Genomic DNA, 21,616 nt, shown 5'->3' on the forward strand with positions numbered 1-21,616 from the left:
TAGTCCAGCCAGCAAACCATTTTTTATTTAATTTCAAATTTAGACCAGTCGGTGGTTCTAGTCTGTCTCCAGTAATTGGTGCAATTATCACCCCACAGAGCCGTTACGGCACCTCTTCCGTTAACATACCACGAACCGCAATCTTCACTGTTCCACACGGTGTTCTTCAAATCCGCTTTCAACTTGTCCATAAACTCGTCTTCAGCCTCAACTTTCAGATTGATCACCCTAGCGTTTCGTCGCATCATTTCCCGGACGGCATTGATCATAAAATTGACCTGACATTCGACCATGAAAATGACGGAGCTGTGACCGAGTGACTGTTTGGAAAACGACGAGAAGAGGAGGTCAGTGCACAAAATGGAAAATCAGCTTCGGATTGGCACTTACCGTATTGGGCCCGAGGAGAGCGAAGAGGTTTGGCGATGAGCTGAAGACGATTCCGTAATAGCTTCGGGGCTCTTTATCGACCCAAGTTTGGAGCACATTCTGGCCATCTTTTCCGAATATTTGCATGGGGCTGAAGTAATCAAGAACTTTGAAGCCAGTGGCCAGTATCAGAACCTGTAATCGCAAATCCGTAATTAGCAATGGATCTTATGCTCCTGCAGCTAATTGATAATTGGAAGTTTATAGCAGTTGCCATTCCTTCCCGTAACCCCATCACTCACATCGATTTCCTCTTTTGTTCCATCTTTGGTGTAGATCGTCTGATCGACAATTTTGTCAATGTGGCTCGTATGTACATGAAGATTGGGCCGTGTCATTGCACCGTAGTATTGTTCGGACAAAATTACTCGTTTGCATCCGAAACCGTATTTGGGAGTCAGATCGTCCAGCAAGTGTTTGTGCGCCCTCAATTCGTTTCGACGATATCTCTTGGTCAATGTGTGGGCTGAAAACGACATCCGATTCGTGTGACTGAACGAACTCGCTGTATAACTGTGACCGAACTCACCTAATTTGTTGAACAGGCTGCCTGCATAAAATGCTTTGTGCAATAGCTCGTGCCGTACGTAGATCATGCACCGGTACAGCCACATTATGAACGGGATGTAAAAGAAAATTTTCTTCAGAAAATTCGGGAATGTAAACTGAGCCCTGGGGAAAATGTACGGCGGTTTCCGCTGGTAGCAATGCAGCGTATGAACATCGTCAACGATGCTGGGAATAACCTGAACGGCCGACGCTCCACTGCCAATAACAGCGACTCTTTTATTTTTCAAATCGATTTGGTGATTCCACTCGGCCGTATGCATTGCAGGTCCAGTGAAAGCTTTCAATTCGCTCGGAATGTGTGGAATGCGAAGGCCTCCTGGTGCCATGACTCTAAAATCGCACAAATGGGAGATCATTGCAAAAAGCATAGAGTTAAGTCCCAGACAACGACTTACATAATGTCGAACATCTGCGTCTCGTCATCAGCTTTTGCGATGGAAGCATTGACGTACCGGACAATCCATTTTTTCAGCTGATCATTCCAAGTGAGCGTTTTGACTTCGTGCTGAAACTTGATGCGCTCGTAGATTCTGTGCTTTCTTGCGACGTCTTTGACATAGTCCAATATCTCCGGCTGGGCTGAGTGGTTTTCGGACCAAGCTAAGAAGGAATTTGTGGAAACAGCGTGATGTCAAGACATGATTTTTTTAGTCAAGACAAATTCAAATGAGGAGCAGGAAGTGGTAATTTACGTCAGGATAAGTTAAAGGATTTTCAATTGTATGTGATGTCCACCTCAAAACACACACACACTCAAGGCACCAGCAGAAACTCTACCAGTAACGCCCGTAACACAAGCACTTGATACTGCACCGTCAACAGAAAGTAATAACAACAAACCTCGCAACAAACAGATTCTACAGGACGCAAATTACCATACGGCCTACCAGCTCAAGATATGCACGTACTTATCAAAAGCGAAGAAGATGCAGCCTCCGTTAATGACCAATGGAAACGCCTAACCACATGTCTCCTAACATCAGCTAGAAGCACATTGAACAGACGACAAAATCCGCTTACACCTAATAGAAAATAGAAAATGGTTTCTGCCACTGTTTCGAACTGTGAGATGACGTATAAGCATCTTTCGATGCTTTGCATTTAATAATGCTGTTCAAAAATAACCACATCTCATCAGGCCATGGCGACAGTGGCAAAGAAATGACGAACTTCTATGAAGTAGGTCATACCTTTTTGCATGTACAACTCTAGTGAATCATAAATGAAATGTAAATAAATTTTCATATCATTTCATCACCAGACTTGCTAACACATGCGGGTCAAGTGGCATAGCGACCACTACGCTGTGTATAAGCAAACACAGATATTGTTGATCTGATCAACACATCGGATAGCCGATCCAATAATATTGAAGATAAGTGGTATTTCAATATAGAACTGAACGTCCACACATGCAAGTGTGAACATTTGGAGTTTTCATGCTCTATGTTCACAAAAAGCACTTGTATTGTGTGTTTGCCTATTAGAAAGAAAATCCTGAATCGAGTTGAACAGTTACAGAAGTCTTGGGCAACTACGACCTTAGCGGAATTAATCTATCACTTCCATTTCTCCGAGCATGAATGCCGATGATTTAATATTGCTGACAGAAAACAAAAATGACCTCGACCGATTCGTCAGGAGGTAGGACTTCATATCAACCCCGAAAAATGCGAGCTGTTAATCCGAGATCCAAACAAAGTCCAACTAAACATTAAAGTAGTGAAGAAAATGAAATACCTGGCATATGGCATATAAAACATTCACATTCACTTCTACCATTTACGCTTACACAAACTTCCGATGAACCTACTAACGAAAATATATCACACTATTATTGCACCAGTAGCTATATATGGATTAAAAGCATCAACGATGACGCGCCGAAATAGAATCTCGCTTACGAATATAGAACGTCAGATATTACGAATCATGTCTGACACGTCGAGTGATAAGCCATCCAACACGCAACCCAAAATAATACTACAAAATAAAACGATAGTCAAAAGGGTGATGGTTCTACTGATACGCTACCACCGGCACAGGGTGGAGAGCCGAAAAATAAACGCCGGCGGCGTCTAGTACGGCTTAGCCGTTAAAAAAGTTCAGGCGGCGACTAGGCCTAGCCGCCGACCAAAAAGGTCGGCTGGTGGCGGCTGGATGACAAATTTTTGTAATTTTCACGATTTTTTTTTTACAAATTTTCATCCTTTTCACGAATCTTCGCTCTGTTCACAAGTTTTCGCGCTTTTAACGAATTTTTGCGCTTTTCATGAGTTTCACATCTTTTACGAATCGAATTTTCGCAATTTTCATAAAATTTGGGATTTCACAAACAAAAGACCATGTCCAGTCCATCGACAATATTTTCTACAAATTCTTGAAAATTTTCTTGAATTTCTCAATTTTTCTTACAAAATTTACGAAAATCAAAGTAGAAAATATCTTAAAGATAGGCATCGCAAGGGACATTAAAAGTACGGGTACATTCTGTATTCTGTATTGTCCCAAAAAATGAATTTAATTTTGTTGGTTTGTGTCATCTTTTTGTCTTTTATGGATAAAATATACACCAGCCGCCGATTTAGCCGACCTAAAGCTTACGGCGGCTAGCTGCAATTAGCCGACCAAAATCTCCGGCGGCGGCGGCGGGTCGTTTTGGGCCTAGCCGCCGTTTTTCGGTGGCTGAAATTTGGCGGCTCTCCAGTCTGCACCGGCACATTGAACGAAGACCACACGATCATATTCTACATGTCGCAAGACGCTTTCGAACCAATAGCAAGTCCAAAGTGGGTCGGCCGTGGTTCATATGGGAAGATACGCTGCATAAAGAAGCAGCAAAATCGATAACCACCCATCTGTTAACAAATGTTGAAGAGGACGAATTCGATATGTGAGTCGTATGAATAGGCCATATACGACGGCCATATATCCGAAGAAGAATGATAATAATATAACACAATTTTGCGTCATTATTAAATTCTTAACAGCTAACCCCGACTATTCAAGACAGGTGAATCTCGCAAGGAGAGATCGGAAGCTTGACACTAAACTTGATGGATGGTGAATCTCCCACGGAGATCGGAAATTGCAAAAACAATCTAAACATAAATGTCGTAGTTCGTAGTTAGTCGAACTATACACCAGCTGAGGGTCAGTTCTTTGTGTGTTTGTCCATTTTCTACATACCTGGCTGGCCTAGCGAAATCTAGGAGGCATAGCGAGTGGAACACATCGCTCGCTGAGTATTGTGAAGTCGGAGTCGGATAAGTTAGTGGATTTTCAATGAGCTGGATATGTATAGGGAAGATGGAGCATGAATCTAAATGCAAGAGCGCATGCAACACACATAGGTACACTGAAATGGTCACATACTTACTTGGATTTAGCTCGAACGAAAAACTGTAAAGATGGCTAGCAACGTCGCACGCACAACCTTTGTAGAAAACAAAACAATCAAACGGTTAAGTGAAGTGTAAATACAAAATATTCAAAATTTTTAAGACAAAAAAGACTTTTGGCAATGAAAAGAATCAACGGAAAAAGTACGATTTCCTGCATTATTAATGAAAGACTAAACGACAATATTGTTTTGTGTGTGCACATCATCGGAAGTGGACGTAGTAATATATACAAAAATAATAATTTGCTAATCGACAGAAAGTGTTATCTACACCGCAAAAAAACACTTTGGCTGAATTCTAATTCATTTAAGTGTCCTACTCGAACCGCCAATAAGCCTCCGAGTCAGGCAGTCAAAAAGTAGCACTCATATGCTGGTCAGAATTTGAATTAATTCATATGATTGTAATTCGTAGACATGACCATGTTGATTTTTTGTCACATGTATGTCCGCAGTGTATAGTGTAAAGACTGTAAAGAAAAGGTGCCAATACGCTTCCTTGTGGTACTCCTGCGAGGATATGATAGTAACTTGAGTAAGTCTCTTCGTCCTCAACTCTGAACTTTCTGTCCGATATGTATGTTTCGAGCAGTTGACAATAGTTTCCTGGAAGGACTTTACTCATTTTAAAAATGAGCCCTTCGTGCCACACTTTGTCAAATGCTTGTGAGACATCCAGAAATGCTGCTTCGCAGTACTCTTTCTTCTAGAACGTTTATTTCAATTTTGGTGAGTGATTATTCCTGAATCCAAATTGGAAGTCTTGAATTTTTACTAGTGGTTTCAGCTTTTTGATTAGCAGTTTTTCGAATATTGTTGATATTGTTGTTTACAATGATATCGGTCTGTAAGACGTTACTTTTTCTGAAGGTTTATCTGGTTTCAAGCGTTGTAGAGGAATGTAACTATAATGATAGCCTGTTTTGCCAATTGCGCCTTTTTCCTGTTCAGTCTGTCAATTTCCTTTGCAACTTCAAATGGTCTGATTTTTTTGAATTTTTTGTCTGGATGGTAGGTTATTGTGGTATCCATATTTGAATTTATATCGTGTGATTGAAACACTTCTGCTGATGTTTGGCGAAATATTCCGTTTTTTCGTTATCCTTCCTTAACCATTTTCCACTGGGGTCTTTGATAGGATGGATTTGTACTGATGGTCGCTTGTATTTTCTTGTTGCTTTCCATAGTGAGTAATCATTTTCTTTGCTTGAGCCCAAATTTCTCAGAGGGATTTTTTTGAAAGTGGACCAGGCTCCGTCGGAGCTAATTTTTAGCGACTCTTTGTTTACATGCCCAGATAGCCCTTGGCCCCAATAGTCTAAAACCGCAGTCGTTTGACTTGAATATTCTTTTATTGGCTGGGGATCTTCCACCTAAAGTCGAAAAAGGGTGTTTTTTGTACATGATTTACTGCCGCTACAAGCTACGGACACACATGTGTCTAATCTAATCTCCTATTTTATCTCCACTTCACAATTTTACGCAAACGCTATGTCAACTTACAGCAACCATCGTAAAATCATTTACGTTGTCCAGATCTTGTTAGCGTTTGAGTCTGTTGTACTTCCCTGAGAGATGAACTAATTAAAATAGGAATTCAAATTTTTACTTGTACTAAGTGATTTCCAAAAAGGTTGAACCACTGGGTCGACAAATGTAAGTAAATCAATTTTCAACAGATGTGGAGTCAATTTATTAACGGTATTACACTCACTCAACTTGAGTCATTTCAAAATTTAGTTTGAAAAACACACGAAAACTGCTCTGAAGTATAATGACATTTTCGGTTAAACTTTTAAAACGACACGACAAAATCTATATTCGGTTCTTAAGTGAAAATTATATTGAAGTGATGTCCTTCCTCAATATTCAAACCATTTTTTTTCTAATCCAAGAGCTGCAATTGAAATTTTCTTGTTGTTTCACCTACGAAATTTGGGTACATCGTTTATGGCTAAAATGCGTATTCATATGACCACACCACCGATTTCGACAAATCGTTTTTACCCTGAAAGCTGTAATATTTTCAAGAATTTTTGAGCCATAGCAAATAGGGTAAAAAATCGATTCGTAACGATCACTACAAATCGTGGAGTTTTACATTGAAAGAATGAGGTCTTAGCTAACACTTTCCGAGTCCATATGAGCACATAAATAATAAAATAGTCATTTAAAAGTCGCGTATTTTAGTGTTTAAAAAAATTTCTTGTTTCGCGATTTTTGCTTGATATCTGTTGCTCCATTGGTCGGAAGACTTTTATACATGTTTCAAAGTTCTACAAATTAAGCTAGCTTTTTGAATAAAAACTAAAGCTCTTAGTTAATAGAATAAAGTTGAATAGTACCTGACATACTCATGAATATGCCCTTTAGTCATGACACCCTCTTCTTCCCACTTAATTAACACTGACTGTCCCGAAGGGGCTGAATTTTGCTTACGATAAAAAAATCACACACAACAGAATTTCGTCTATCGCTGATACAGAGTTGCTCCAAGCGTCCATAAATAACTTCTTTAATTGGTGTTGCAGAAACGGTTTCGAGTTGAATGAAGGTAAATGCAAGATTATGTCAATTATGCAAGATTTTGGCTGATTATTATATGAATGGCAAACTGCTGGAACGAGTGAATGAGGCCAAGGACCTCGGTGTAACGTACAAAGACGATTTCTCATTTACCAATCACGGAGAGCTAGTTGCCAAGAAAGGGCAGTCGATGTTGTCGTTCATTAAACGGCAATGCTATGGAAGGTTTAACGTCGAAACAGCGAAGATGCTTTACTCATCGGTCGTTCGCTCACATCTCGAGTTTGCTTGCTCAGTTTGGTCGCCTCATCATGACGTCCACATCCAGGCCCTAGAAAGCGTCCAACGTCAGTTCGTTTTATATGCAAACCAGGATCGCCTTGTCGACCCAAGCGCGGAAGTTTATCGTTTGCGACCGTATGTTGACAGATGTGAGGAATTGAATCTGAAGCCATTAGTAAGACGGCGCACGAATGCCGCTGTCTTTTTTATCCATGACGTGCTCACCGGGAAAGTCAACTCACAGGTGTTACGTGACAGGATTTCATTGTATGATGGCTCGAGAGCTCTTCGTAACCCGCCACTGATTCGTTTGAATACATGCAGGACCACTTACAACCAATATTCGCCATTCAATTTTGCTTGCCAACTTTTTAACATGGCGGTCGCTCACGTGGATCCCACCCTACCGTCTCAGAAATTTAGATGCAGCGTCCAGGAGCTCGATGGTTCTGTATTTGGTCGTTTTGGCATCCTTGAGGTTCACACTTTAAACCTCGTTCTTATGGCGCATAGATTTTCTGTTACAATGACCTCGTTATCTATTTTGCTTTGACGAAGCCAACCGGCTAATAGTTGATTTTACGGCACAGTCTAGTCTGGGTTTTTGTGCTTACCTACCTATGTTTGAATTTTGTTGTTGTTTTCTTTTGCAAATGCTTTCGACTTATTGTGACATATTGATTTTCACTTTTTTTCTGTAAATCATTTATTTATTTTTTGTATTGTCTATCTGTGATTTTGGTTATAAGTTTTTCATTTTGATTTTAAGTTGATAAGTTGATCACTTTTTACTGTTATAGTCGGCTAGGAAATAGTAGACTAATAAAACTATTATTCATTCAATGAAAAACAATTCTTTGGGTCTTGCTACGGCCCTGTTGACATGTGAACAGGTAAAGTTGAATGAGCGTCTGAACTTCTTTAATAGAGAAACTAGTAAATATGAGTCTAGTCTGCAAATCTATGTTGCACATTGTTGGATAGATTTTTGTGTTTAAAAGAAATGTCATTAAAACTCACTTGAATTATTACTCAGTCGATTTGCTTGTGCATCAGCAGCCAGTGCCGCACTGGGCGTTCGGGCGATTCCCGAAGGGCCTTTTGATTTTTATATGGATAAATGATGACGAAGACCTTTTGAAAAATTTCTCCATACAACGCCCAAAGGGCTTTTTTGAGCCAGTCCGGCACTGTCAGCAGCATCATGACAATGGTCTTCATTGACAATGTCAATGGCTTAGTCGGAATCGATTTGGGTCAAAATCTTTTCGTTCGATAGTTCACTATCGTCAAACTTTGTTTCTTCCCAATCATCGATATTTTAGAGTTATAATTTTCATTCATAGCCGCAAGATAAAACGGAGAATTGTTTGCGAGGGACGTAATGACAGCGCTAAGCAAAAACACAACCATTGTTCGATTGACTGCTAACCAAATCTTCATTTTCGTCACATTCAATTATTGACACTTCTGATACATCATCTTCATCGTCTGCAAATAAAACGGAGAATTGCCATACGATGACGTATGGGAATGTCAAAGTTGACAATTTACATGGGTCTTTCTTCATTTTTTTTCTGGTGAAAACATCGTACGACACAACGTCGTTGGAGTCTTCCAGACCAGTTTCTGCGAATATTTCTTGATCCAAAGATTATCGGAAATCTTTACGGCTACCGTAAATGTCCATTTGATCAAAATGTTTAAAATTACACATCTTTTTGTTCGCCATTTGTTCACGTGTACATTTGCGGAAGAAGCATTAGTGTTGCTCGATATATTGGCATTTCCATGGTTGCGTTCATTTTTATTAGGTGTGATAAAGGCAGAGAAATGATAAGTCGGTGCCGCTGTGGCACCTTTTTGTATGGAATTATGGAGATGCCGTTTAATTAACAGCGCCTGAGCAATAGTTTTTGTGTCCGTACAAATTGGAGAAATGGGCCGAATGGACAGCGTACGATTTCAGTCCTGAGATTTTTACACTCATCAAGTGATCAAGTCTAGTTTGGAGAGGCTCCGGACACATCATCCACTTTATATCAATCTTCACACAGCCAAAGGTTCTAATCTCTTGTAGTAACAATTCCATAAAAATTACCTGGATACGTGTTGCTCAGCCACGTTCCACCAACGTCGGCGTTCATTTCGTATATCGTAAATGATGTGTTTGCCAGCTTTTTCTGTAGTTGAACCGCAGCACACAGGCCCGATATACTACATCGATTCATTAGATTAATCAAACACACCAAACGTCTAAAACAAACAAACAAAAAAAAAACACTTTCACCTACCCAGCACCGATGATTCCTATTTCAGGCATACCGTTTGACGAACCATTTTTATTATTTCCAGACGACATGTTAATGGTGGCTTAATCACGCGACTACTGAAATACCCAAAAAAAATTATTCCTTTAACTCATATGGCGATATTTATGTGCGTTGAATACACGCAAAAAAATGTATTACCATTGACAAGGTAACAAGACATTCATTTTACACTAATACCATTTGACTTCATTTTTTTGCTATTAGATAGTAGTTACTAAATACAACCAATTCTCTCCATTTGGTTGTGTCAGCGCCTAGAATAAAAAATTTTCGGCGGGTGGGGGGACACATCTGGGGGCCTTTTATTTAGTGAAATGGGCCTTTTTTATTCTAATAAGAGAATACCCTTAAGCCGAAGCGTTTTTGTTAGAAAGATATGAGGTACCAGGTACTTTTTAGCCATATGAATGGGAAAACTCAGTCATTCGTAGTTTCTCGATAGTCGAGTGGGCGTGCAGCCTTAAGTTCTTTGTCTGAATTCTTGGGGATGCTATGTTCATCCATTATCATCGAATTATTTATAGTCGTGTAAGAAACTTTTTGGAGTTGACATATAATGGATTCTTCAAATTTGTGCTTCAAGTCAAATCAGTGCAAATTAATTCATTTTGCATGCGTTTTCATTTGATGAAATCGTAAAATCACTTGGGCAACGTTGCCCAAACTTATGCTCAAACTGGAATTTTAAGTATACGCTGTATTTTCATAACTATTGCGACAAATTTCCATTTATATACATAATGTGTGCGTCCGTGACATATGACATATGACATACCGCGAATTTTGCGTATGTATATCCTGCTCAAATAAAACCTTGGGGTTTGTTAAATACAGTTCGTTCATCTTTAAAAAGCACAATTTTAGATTTATTACACGGTAGGACTGAACAAATTTTAAACATGTCCGCTTCCATCTCAGTCCTTTTCTCAGCTGAGGTAGGGGAGGCGTGTAGTACACGTCGTGCACTATTCAACGGCACATGTTACAGGCACAACTGCTGAGCCGTTTCTAAAAACTAGGAATATAGTCGTCTATCCCACGGAAGTTGCTGGACCAGTGTTTGAAACTTTAATCGGTAGAGTGACAAATTCTAAGATCAATCGTGTAAACATTATTCACACAAAAAGTCAAGCAGAACACAAAAAGTATTGAAATGTAAAATTTCTGTGAGGTGGAGGTCCCTTCTTGTCATTATAAATCAATGGTTTCATTGTCATTTTGACAATTGTCATTTCAATAGAATATGTATGTTGGCTGACTGGTTTGCAGAATAAGTTACGTGTATCTAATAACAAGAGCAACAATATGAGAGAGAATGTGTAAAGAAGAATTTACCTCAACTCTATTCTCGTTTATTTGCGATAAATGTATGCATTGCTTGCGCCACGCGAAAATTGATTCTTACACATCAATTTGGCCCCTGCGAAATGGTCGATTACATGAGGGATATTTGCGTGACACTAATCGTGAGAGAGCCGCGAGAGAGCAAGCTGTCTAAAAAAAAAACAAACAAAAAAATTGAAAAAATTCAATTTTGTCTGTCACACGGAGTACTTTTTTGGTAAGAGGAAATTAAGCATAAACACAAATCACAAAACACATGGCAATCACTTTAATTTTCATACTTTTCACTTATATTTGAAAACACTAAACACTTTGCTTATGTTAGACCAACGCACTGTCAAGCACCGAAGCTGACTTTGACATCACTCAATTATAAGGCCAAACACACACCTGTTGACCTTTGATCGGTTTGGTCCTCTATTTGAGTGACGTCAAAGTCAGCTTCGGTCCTAGACATTCTGAACCCGTGGCGTTGGCACTAGAGCTCTCGACTAATAATCGAGAGGTCCCGTGTTCAAAACCGCGGCTGGGTTAGACACAATTCACTTCGTTTCACTGCAAAATGTTTATTCTAAATAACAAGAACAACAGCAAAGAATAGGACATTCATCTTCCATAATGTAAATGTAACACATAAACAATTGATTTGGCTGTGTTTAAATTACATGCAAATGCTTTTGCGGTGTTCGATGAAGTTTCCTTTTTTGCTGGGATAGGGTTTTTGCTGCTGGGAGAGAAAACGTACTAAACCGTTAAAAGCTGTCAAGAGAGGTAACAGAAGGATAAGCTAAATATACTGCAATCAAACAGTTCAGGCTTTATGTATGACCAAGTTTAGACGATTCGCTGGCGCTTGAAATATGCCATTATTGTAACGCAACAATCCTAACTCTAACAACTATGGATCATACTTATGGGTTAATTCATAGCGAATGGGTTGTAGATGATCCTGTATCAGCCTCGGGTCGATCTCGTTTGAAGTGGCAAGAGTTCCAGTTTTAATCAAGGCTGTAAACTTTGAGGAGGTCACGCAGATACAGATACGCGGGTTACACACCACACTTGACGATAGCATGTCGGATTTCATACAATAATTCACCTACTGTGATGATTGTCATCGCCGTGATGATGTGGTGAATTTTTTTTGTATGTAAAATCATCAGACGTGGTGTGTTCCCGCGTATCTAATAAAATGGCGGTCTGCGTGACCTCCCCAAAGTTTACAGCTTTGGTTTTAATAAGGAATGTGACACCCCTCTAACTTAAGGTGTTATCGTAAAGCTCCTCAAAAGTGGATGCTTTCGCACTAATTTATTTCACCGGAAACGTACAAACATTTAAACTGCAGCATTTCCACTAAAACGTAATTTTTAAGCTTACAGCCGACATTTTATTTCTACTGGGTCATCTCTTTTGAACCTCACATCCCACCAAACGACAATATTGTTGTTTGTTTACATAATTGGTCATAATAAATTTTTCATAATTTTGTTGGCTTCGACGAATATTTTAAGTAAACCGTTGATTGTCATGTTAAAAAAACAAAAGAAGCACATTTTCGCACAAAATCTGAATTAAATCACATCGAAATCACCGAAATTACATGCAAAATTCACAAAAAAAAAACCAGCAAACCGCGAAACAGAAAATGTGTCGGTTTTCAAAATTCCGTGTTACACTTTTCACAACCGACACTAACTTTTGTGTTGGTGATTTGACGTTTCAAAAACAATACTCTTACAGGTCCCCCAAAAAAGATAAATTTGCTCACGAGAAGTATAGGTTTGTTCCAAGGCTGTATGAATTGTCAAATTTGATCCATAGAACCATAACCTCAAAAATATTTGTGTGTAAATCTCGTCGGCGACGTTGCCATATTTGTATGAAACATCACGTAGGCGATGTTGCTATGGATCAAATAATCGTGGTTCGGGTTGTCAAAGTTCGTGTTTACAGCTATTTGGAACAAACCTATAGTAGACTTTGACTCTAATGTCAAATGTGTTTCAAATGTTGACGGGGCCGAAATAGGATGTGAACTGTCTTGATAATTCTCTACGAACCAATTTTTTTTCTCAAATTGAATGAAAAAAGTTGGATTTAGTCAACTGTATTTCGTTAACTTTAACGGAGACCATTTCGAATTGGTAAACTAGTTAATACAGACCGACAGCATAACAATGATGTGATCCTCACTTCTCATTAAAGTGTACGTTGTAACCGGTGTGTTTCTGTTGAATTTCTACGAATAATAAACGCGATGTTCTACCAGTTTTCTACATTTATTTTCACAATTTAATACAAAATTCTCATCGCTTATGCTTGATCCAACGATTTGCGTCAAATTTTATTACAATAAGTTGCCGTGAAGTGTTTTTTATATGAAAAAAAAAAACTCGTTCGGCCGTCTTGTCGATAACAGATGTTGACATTACGCTATTGTCCGCTTGCATATTATCATAAATTCAATGGAATTTAATTTTGTGAATTATTTCACCTGGATTATCACTGTTTTTGGCTAAAAATCAACTTCATCGGTATCACTGTCACATTCGACTGGAACCTCTTCGAATTCCTGATCACTGCTGGTAGATTCTGGAACAACATCAACCTCAATGGTTTCCATTTGGATTTCTATGGCGAGAAGTCGATTTTCCTCATTCACGGCGCGTCGAACGGTTTTCCCAAGGCTGTATACTGTTGTGGAGGTCCCGCCGATCGCCATTTAATTAGATACGCGGGAACACACCTCAATTGTTGAAAAAAGCACTGCCATCTGTTATCCATGTTAAAATTATTTTGAGTAGGCTAGATTTTAAAATTTTGGCAAAAGACTATTTAGTTGAATTGATTTCTATACGTACAAGTAAAATGGTTGATCAAAATACGACAATAAATCAATTGAGACAACAATTAATATGCAAACAAAATGAAATTGACGATTTAAGAGCTTGTCAAGCTATAAGTGAAAATGAGATCAAACGTTTACAAATATTGAGCTGCGACAAAAAGAAGAAACCAGCCTCAAATCATGATGAGTCGCTTGCAAAACAATTTCCGATGTTAACTGAAAATCAAATAGCCATAATGACCAAGAAGAAGAAGCGAGTGAATTGGACATGCGACGAAATCGCCAAAGGATTTACTTTGAGTTTTTTTAATAGACGGGGCTACAATTATCTCATACAATCATTGCACTATCCATTGCCATCAATGAGAACGTTACAGTCATGGTCAAAAAACATGTCTGTGGTTCCAGGAATAGTACTGAAAGACAGTTTAATAGTCCTGAAGGCATTAAGTGAAACTTTGACAAATGGAGAGAAACAGGTCAGTTAACAACTGTGGTCGGCAAGAACTAGGTTTTAAAATATTAACAGAATCATCGAATTATGATATTGTTTAGGTCGTTGTGGCTTTTGATGAAATGAAGTCGAAATCATTATATGAATACGATAGAACTTTGGATAAAATTTTTGGACCACACGAGCAAATGCAATGCGTAATTGTACGAGGCTTATTCACAAAGTTTAAACAGCCGATTTACGTAAACTTCGACGAAAAAATGACACCAGAATTACTGAAGCTTCTATTCACAAAACTGCACGAAATTAACTTAAACGTGGTGGCGGAGGAGGAAATGTTGGTCTGTGGAAAGATTTGGGCGTTAGTTATGTACAAACTTGCATGAAACATCCAACAAATGATATTTACGTGTTCTCCGATGTTCCACATTGTCTCAAACTTCTTAGAAACTGGTTCATTGATGGAGGCCTCCAGTTGCAAGATAAAACAATCTTAAATAAATTTAAAATCAGAGAAATAATTGAGACCAATCCTGAAATAAGTCCAATCTTTAAAATAAGCATGCATCACATTACAGTAACTGGAGCGGAAAGGCAAAACGTTAGAGTTGCTTCTCAGTTATTTTCTCACAGTGTAGCCCAGTACTTATTGAGACATTTCCCTGACGATCAGCATACTCAAAAGTTAGCGAAGTTCATTGAACAAGTCAATAAGTGGTTCGACATCTGCAACTCATATACGTTTTATTCACATGGTTTCAAGAAACCATACGGACTTAATTTAACAGAGCAAGATAAAGTGCTAGGTTTGTTTATCAAAAGGTTATCTGTTTGTGTATTCACCTAAACTGACATCCTAATTAATTTCTTCAGATGAAATGTACGACACCGTGAAGAATATGAAATGCTTCAATAAATCTGGCGAATTTCAAAACTCGCTTCAAATATTTCAGAAGGGAATTCTTATGTCTATCACATCGCTGAAGCTTCTTCGATCCAAAATGAATGAAAAATTTGGATTCAAATTCATTCTCACGCATCGCCTAAATCAGGACTGCCTAGAAAATATCTTTTCTCAGATTCGTGGGAGATCTGGATCGAGTGACCATCCTACGCCCGTCGAATGCTTGCAAAGAATTAAAGTTATCATGTTGGGGAAGAATCCAGGTGTAGCGTTACACAACCACAGCAATACAATTGAACTTGATCCAGAAGAGTATGTCTCTGCCAAATTTATGAACGTGCTGACTGAAATGAATTGCACGCAAAACATTGAAATGCACGAAACTGTTCACATTGATGGTCTGACCGATCAATCATCGAAATTCGACATACAAACATCGATGGACAGTGTTAAATTGCCGAACGAATTATATTCGACTGATTGCAGTGATTGGCCCGTTGAAATTCTTGATGATGATTTGACTAGTTCGGAATTCCTTCCGAACGAATTTTCGGACGGCAGTGATGATTGGCCCATAGAGTTTCTGGAGTTTACAGCACTAGAAATTGAACGATTGGAAACTTTCAGTTTTGAATATTGTACCGAAGATTCGATCGGTTCCAGCGAAGAATTTTTAACCGATGAATTTTTAGCTGACCTTGACAATGAAATGCCACTTGATCAAGCCTCTAAGCGAATCGAAAAAACGATTGAAGATGGCATAGGTACGATTTTCGTTACGAGAATCAAAACAGATACATCCGTTGCAACTTTTGTTGAATCATCTTTTTTACGTTTCACAGAGTATATCGCAGGATGGGTAGCTTTTAAATTAAAAAGAAAGTGTAATGAAGAATACTCAGTATCTAGACGTCCGAATTTACCCAGTTATGTGACTGATCATACATATGCCCGACATTTGGGGTCGCTTTCAAATTCATGGATAGATCGACTAACGTATGGTGGCCTTACGAAACCAACAAATGAGCTGCTCGGTTGGGTCAAAGGTTTGGAGAAACAGTTTACTCATGTTCATGGGACCGAATTCGGGGAAAGGAGCGATGCTCTGAAAAATCTAATTTCATCCCTACAGTCTACCTGCTCTCATGTTCCTATCAAAGTTATCAAACTTTACGCAAAGTTTCGCATATATGCTCGGTGCAGATATTTGAATAAGGTAAGACTGGAAGCAGCTATTCTGAAAAGAATAGAAAAAAGAAAAGCAAGAGCAATGCTTGCGATTGAAGCAAATCAACAAAAGGATGTAAACTTAGAGCAACCAACTGACGACTTGTCACGTTCAAAAATGAAAAAAATGAAGAAAATAATTTCGTGAACTTTCAATAAAATTTAAACTTTATTTTCGTTATTCGGGTGAGTTTTTATGTGGAAAACCAAATTTCCCTTCTTCGTAACTCTTTCCGCACTGATCGCAACGAAAGGTCATCATCATCATCATCTTTTATTATTAACAATATTGTAATGTACAGAATATAATAATATAATTTATAATAATTTAAGAGTTGAACCTATCGTGGTTTTACAGCTTTGTTTCTTGTTTGTGTTGTAATGTCATTTATATAATTCAAATTATGTTTAAACGTGGTTGTAAGGAAAATTCTTTTAAAACAAAAACCTTATCTAGTCTTTTTTCTCTTATAAAACTCTTCGAGTAACTATCAGACTAAACACTAGAATTTAGAAGATTTCCGAAATTGTTGATTCTTTTCTTTGTTCGTTTGACTTTAGCATCGGTTGCCTTTTTATTTATATTTGCTCTAATCGTCTTTGATTGAGATTTTTGGCTTTTCATTTTTTACTAAATTGCTAATGTTTTATTAGCGCATTTCAATCGTCTTGATTGATTTACCTTTGTTCCTTCAATTTCCTTTCTTTCTTTTTTTTTCTTTTTTTTGATTGTCTTAATCAAGTAAACTTGTTATAAGAGGGTTGTCGGATTGATTGCATTTAGTTAAAAATGTTTTCGTACGATTTAAAATTGCTGTTTGAAGAAACTTCATATTGAGTTTCGAATGTAATTTAGTGGCTTTGTAATAGTATGGTTTGTTTAAGATTAACTTCAAAATTTTATTTTGTGTGGTTTGAAGTTTTTGTATATGTGTTTTTGCACAAGTGCCCCAAACTGGTGAAGCATACAACATGACAGGGTGAAAAACATTTTTGTAAAGTAAAAGCTTGTTTGTGAAACTCAGTTTTGATTTCCTATTGATAAAAGGATACAGAATTTTAATATATTTAAGAGCTTTTAATCTGGTATTATTAACATGCTCTGAAAAAGTGAGCGTTTTATCGAGTTCCATTCCTAAATATTTGACGGATTTGGACCATGTAACTATGTGGTTATTAATCTGAAGTTGACGATGGGGTAGGAAGCGTTTAGCGCGTCTTCTGGTAAAAAATATAGCTTTTGATTTACTCTCATTGATCTTGATTTTCCACTTGAAGTAATATTGACATATCTTGTCAAAGGAATTTTCCAAAATATTAATAATCGGCGTAGCGCGTGTGTGTGAAACCATTATGTTAGTGTCGTCAGCGAACTGAGCGAGAGTCGTGTTTTTTGGTGTTTTCAAATCTGATGTGAAAAAGTTATAGAGACTAGGGCTCATTGTGCTTCCTTGTGGAAGTCCAGCCGGTATTAAGAATCTTTCTGAACTTTCACCAAAAATTTGGACAAAATAGTAGCGGTCTGAAAGAAACGATTTGACAATTTTGATTATCGGAAGTGGAAATCGGGATTTCAACATTTTGTGTATTAGTCCATCATGCCACGTAGTGTCATACGCTTTTTCTATATCGATGGTAATCATTCCAGTCGACTTTAGCCTTCGAAAATCGTTTCTGATTAGTTTTGTCACTCTATAGAGTTGATGTGTCGTAGAATGACATCGTCTAAATCCAAATTGGTAATCCGGGATAAGCTTATGGTTGTCAATATGCATGTTGATCCTTTTTAACAATACTCTCTTAAGCAGTTTACTAAGACAACTTAGTAAACTTATAGGTCTGTAACTAGTTGGATCCGTTGGATCTTTTCCTTGTTTTTGAATTGCAATAATTTTTACGATTTTCCAATCAGTAGGAAAATAGAACCGCAGAAGGCAAGCATTTATTATCCTTACAACCACCACTATAGCTCTGTGCGGGAGTCGTTTAAGAACAAAATTCTGAACACGATCCTCACCAGGTGCTTTTCTGTTTTTAAGTTTCTTGATCAACGTTCTCACTTCTGAAGGAGTGGTAAGGAGCGGTGCTACACTTTCAATAGTAGGGCTAGCACTGTTAACTCTCGCGTTAGATCGATTCACTCGAGTCGTTGTGGGCTGATGATTGAACTGTTGCGTTAATATGTGAGATTTGTAAATCGTCCGGGCAATCAGTTGAGCTTTTTCACTGTTCGTGTAAATGAGCTCGTTCGAACCGGAGTTAAGGGGAGGAAGGTTCGTTTTCTTGTTTTTTATTAACTTGGTGAATTTCCAAAATTGTTTGGAAGCGAAATCAAAAGATTGCAATTTCGAATTGAACGCTCTGTTTCTAAGAAGTTTTACTTGAAAGTTCACTTGTCTCGTTAACGCCCTGTGGTTGGAAAGTGCGTTCGCATTTCGAGTACGCTGGTACTGTCTTCTGACATCACTTTTACGTTTAATCAAAGCTTTTATCAGCGGGGTAAGCTTGAGGTACTGGCTTTTATAAGTCCGCTTTGGGACTGATGAATTCATTGCATCTAGAATGTCTTCTGTAAACTTTTTAATCTCAGAATCAATTTCAGTTGTCGTATCCAAGGAAAGACTATTCAGATCAATTTTTTGATTCACTTCTTTCTGAAATCTTTCCCAATTAGCTAAATCGAATCTGTATACTTTGTCTTTGGTATTATCTTTAGAGATCAGACAGTCGATTTCGAACTCGATAGCGCAATGATCTGACATAAGATCATGGTTAGGAGTCACTCGTGAAATGGTGTGTAGACCATTTGTCAGCACTATATCTATGTTAGAAGGATTTCTGTTTGCCTGTGGGGGGAAATATGTAGGCGTATCAGAGTGTTGGACAGTAAATGGTGTTCTCATTAGTTCATCGTATATTATGTTTCCTGTAGCGTTCGCTCTATTATTATTCCAGAGTCTGTGTATAGAATTCAGATCTCCACATATGAAGTAACTTTGACGTAGCGTGGTAAGTTTTCTAATGTCGCGCTTAAACAGCAATTTTGACTGGTTTGTTACGTTTGTTCCAGGGAAATAGACTGAAGACACATTGATATCACCAGTTACAACAATTGTTACAGTTTCTATTATATTGGTCACGATATGTACGTGTTTATGAGGTATGGTTTTGTGGATAGCAATCGCAACACCTCCGTGGTTATCGGTTTGTCGATCATTTCGATAAAGTCTATACGAAGGAAGGTAAATAATATCTGCATTTTTGAGCCATGTAGTATATGTTCTGCCGAAGCAAGAACTCGCAACGAAATCTATGACTTCCATCATGATTGTCTCTGTAAAACAATTAAATTGAGGTAACTACTTGTTTTGAAAAATGAAAAGAGAGATTGAAACCTACTCCATATGCTTCTTAAATAACATTTTGTCAACAAGCACCCCACAAACTGCACACACACATTCATTTGTAACATTGTTAAATTTGTGAATTTTAACGTGTTCGTTCAAGTGACCCTGTCTCCAGAACTGCTGGTTACAATATGGGCACGAATTTTCCAATTCAGAAGAATGAGATCGGAGATGCGTCTGCAGGTGCTCTTTTCTGGTATATTTTTTCACACATTGAGGACAATTAAATGATTTTATGGCCCCGTGAGACAGACGATGACCTTCCAATTCTTTTTTAGTCTTGAAGACTTCACCACATTTCTTACAATGCATACCTACAACCGACCATAACATAATGTTTTTGTCAAGGAAAATTACATGCATCATATACCGTTTTTGTGCGTCAGAGCGTGATTCATATGATGGTCTAGCCTCAAGAATGGCTTGCCACAAGTTTGGCAATGAAATGGAGTTTCTAGAACATTGGGCACAGAACCGTCATTATTGGTTTTTCATCAAACAAATGTATTTTCTTTACCTCGAGTATGTACCAATCGAATATGGTTTTCCAAATTTTTGGTAGACTGAAAAACGTTTACGCACATTGGACATGAATGTTCATCGCGAGTAACAGCGTGAATATTTCTATGCATGATTAATTTATACAAACAATCAAAACTTGCGTTGCACTGATTACATTCAAACATTTTGAGAGAAAATGTTTTAGCCAAATGTGGTAAACATAAACATTTAACGATAATGTGCGATTATTTTACAACTGTCAATTTAATTTCACCACAATCTCATTCAATTGGAGGGGCAATAGTGAATATTGAAACTAACTTCATTGCATAGGTGGTGTGTAACCCGCGTATCTGTATCGGCGGGACCTCCACAACAGTATACAGCCTTGGGTTTTCCTCCATGTGTCAACGGTAACATTATCAAATTCTTCTTTTGTTAATTTGATTATATCGTTGATGTTGTACGTAACGTTCCGAGCTGCGACCCTTTGCTTCACAATGCCCCAAATATTCTCAATTGGGTTGAGATCTGGATGATACGCTGGGAGTCGAAGGATGGTGTGGCCAGCTGCTTTGAATATCTCGTCAATGTCGTATTTGACAAAACGCTTTTTATGTTTCTTTACAAGCTCAAGCAATTCTACCTTGAGCATTTTGTTGTCAAATAAAATGTTTTTGTGAGCCAACCAGGCTTTGATGTCATCTTTTCGAGTGGATGTATTCGGAACTTTTTCCACCTGAACATTATGATATGGAGCATTGTCGATAACAACGACAGAATTCTTCGGCAGATTTGGGATCAACATTTCGCTCACGTACTTCTTACAGTTTCAAGCGTTGATATTGCACGGTGGGCTTCAACGATGGCTAATTAAAAATGTAGTGTAACTCAAATTTTATTGTAGATAAATGTTAGTCGATGTCCACTGATCATAAATCAGGGCAAGTGGTCGGAAAGTGGACGGCAACTTTTTGAAATATTTTTGAAAAACTATTTTTTAACGGGTACAGCGTCTCTCCTGCACAACAGTGTCAACATTAAGGTCCTACCATACAGTTTAAATTAAAGGCTATTCAATTACCTTTCGAACGATACCACACTTTCTATATTTGTGTTTAAAAGCGTGAAGTTTGAAGAATATTTTCATATGAGTAGGTACTTTAGCGCATTTATTCAATATTGAGAGCTAAGATGGATATAAGCCGAGACTCTTTGATGTTAATTTCGTATTCTAGGAACTATTCTTGACTAAAACTGACCAAATATCTCGAATATAATTTAGTTTGTTCGATTGATTCAATGTTTTTCAATAAATTGCTTACCGCCGCGAATACTTTTGAGCATCTAGGCAACCACATGGCGCTTAGAATGGTCTTATTTTG

At 38.0% G+C, this 21,616-nt stretch overlaps 1 protein-coding gene and 1 long non-coding RNA gene across 2 annotated transcripts; both read right to left on the minus strand.

Annotated features, from left to right (window-relative positions):
• LOC119077276 (baeyer-Villiger monooxygenase-like) lies at window positions 1-1,630 on the minus strand. The gene is made up of 5 exons (XM_037184423.1): window positions 1,395-1,630; window positions 959-1,329; window positions 672-895; window positions 391-564; window positions 1-320 (listed from the first exon to the last, which is right to left on the minus strand). The coding sequence occupies exons 1-5, from the start codon at window positions 1,406-1,408 to the stop codon at window positions 24-26; spliced, it is 1,080 nt and encodes a 359-aa protein (XP_037040318.1). The 5' UTR covers window positions 1,409-1,630; the 3' UTR covers window positions 1-23.
• Window positions 1,631-19,736: 18,106 nt separating this feature from the next.
• LOC119077275 lies at window positions 19,737-20,589 on the minus strand. Its single transcript, XR_005087767.1, has 3 exons — window positions 20,248-20,589; window positions 20,101-20,184; window positions 19,737-20,044 (listed from the first exon to the last, which is right to left on the minus strand). It is a non-coding gene; the product is annotated as an uncharacterized LOC119077275 (long non-coding RNA).
• Between the last annotated feature and the right edge of the window lie 1,027 nt (window positions 20,590-21,616).

This window comes from Bradysia coprophila, unplaced genomic scaffold (genome assembly GCF_014529535.1).
Source record: "Bradysia coprophila strain Holo2 unplaced genomic scaffold, BU_Bcop_v1 contig_235, whole genome shotgun sequence".
Lineage (NCBI taxonomy): Eukaryota > Metazoa > Arthropoda > Insecta > Diptera > Sciaridae > Bradysia > Bradysia coprophila.

Coding starts and splice junctions, on each gene's coding strand:
- LOC119077276 (XM_037184423.1), bottom strand. Junction 896..958: donor CAGCCTGTTCAACAAATTAG/GTGAGTTCGGTC, acceptor TGTCGTTTTCAG/CCCACACATTGACCAAGAGA. Junction 321..390: donor CTCTCCTCGGGCCCAATACG/GTAAGTGCCAAT, acceptor TTTTCCAAACAG/TCACTCGGTCACAGCTCCGT.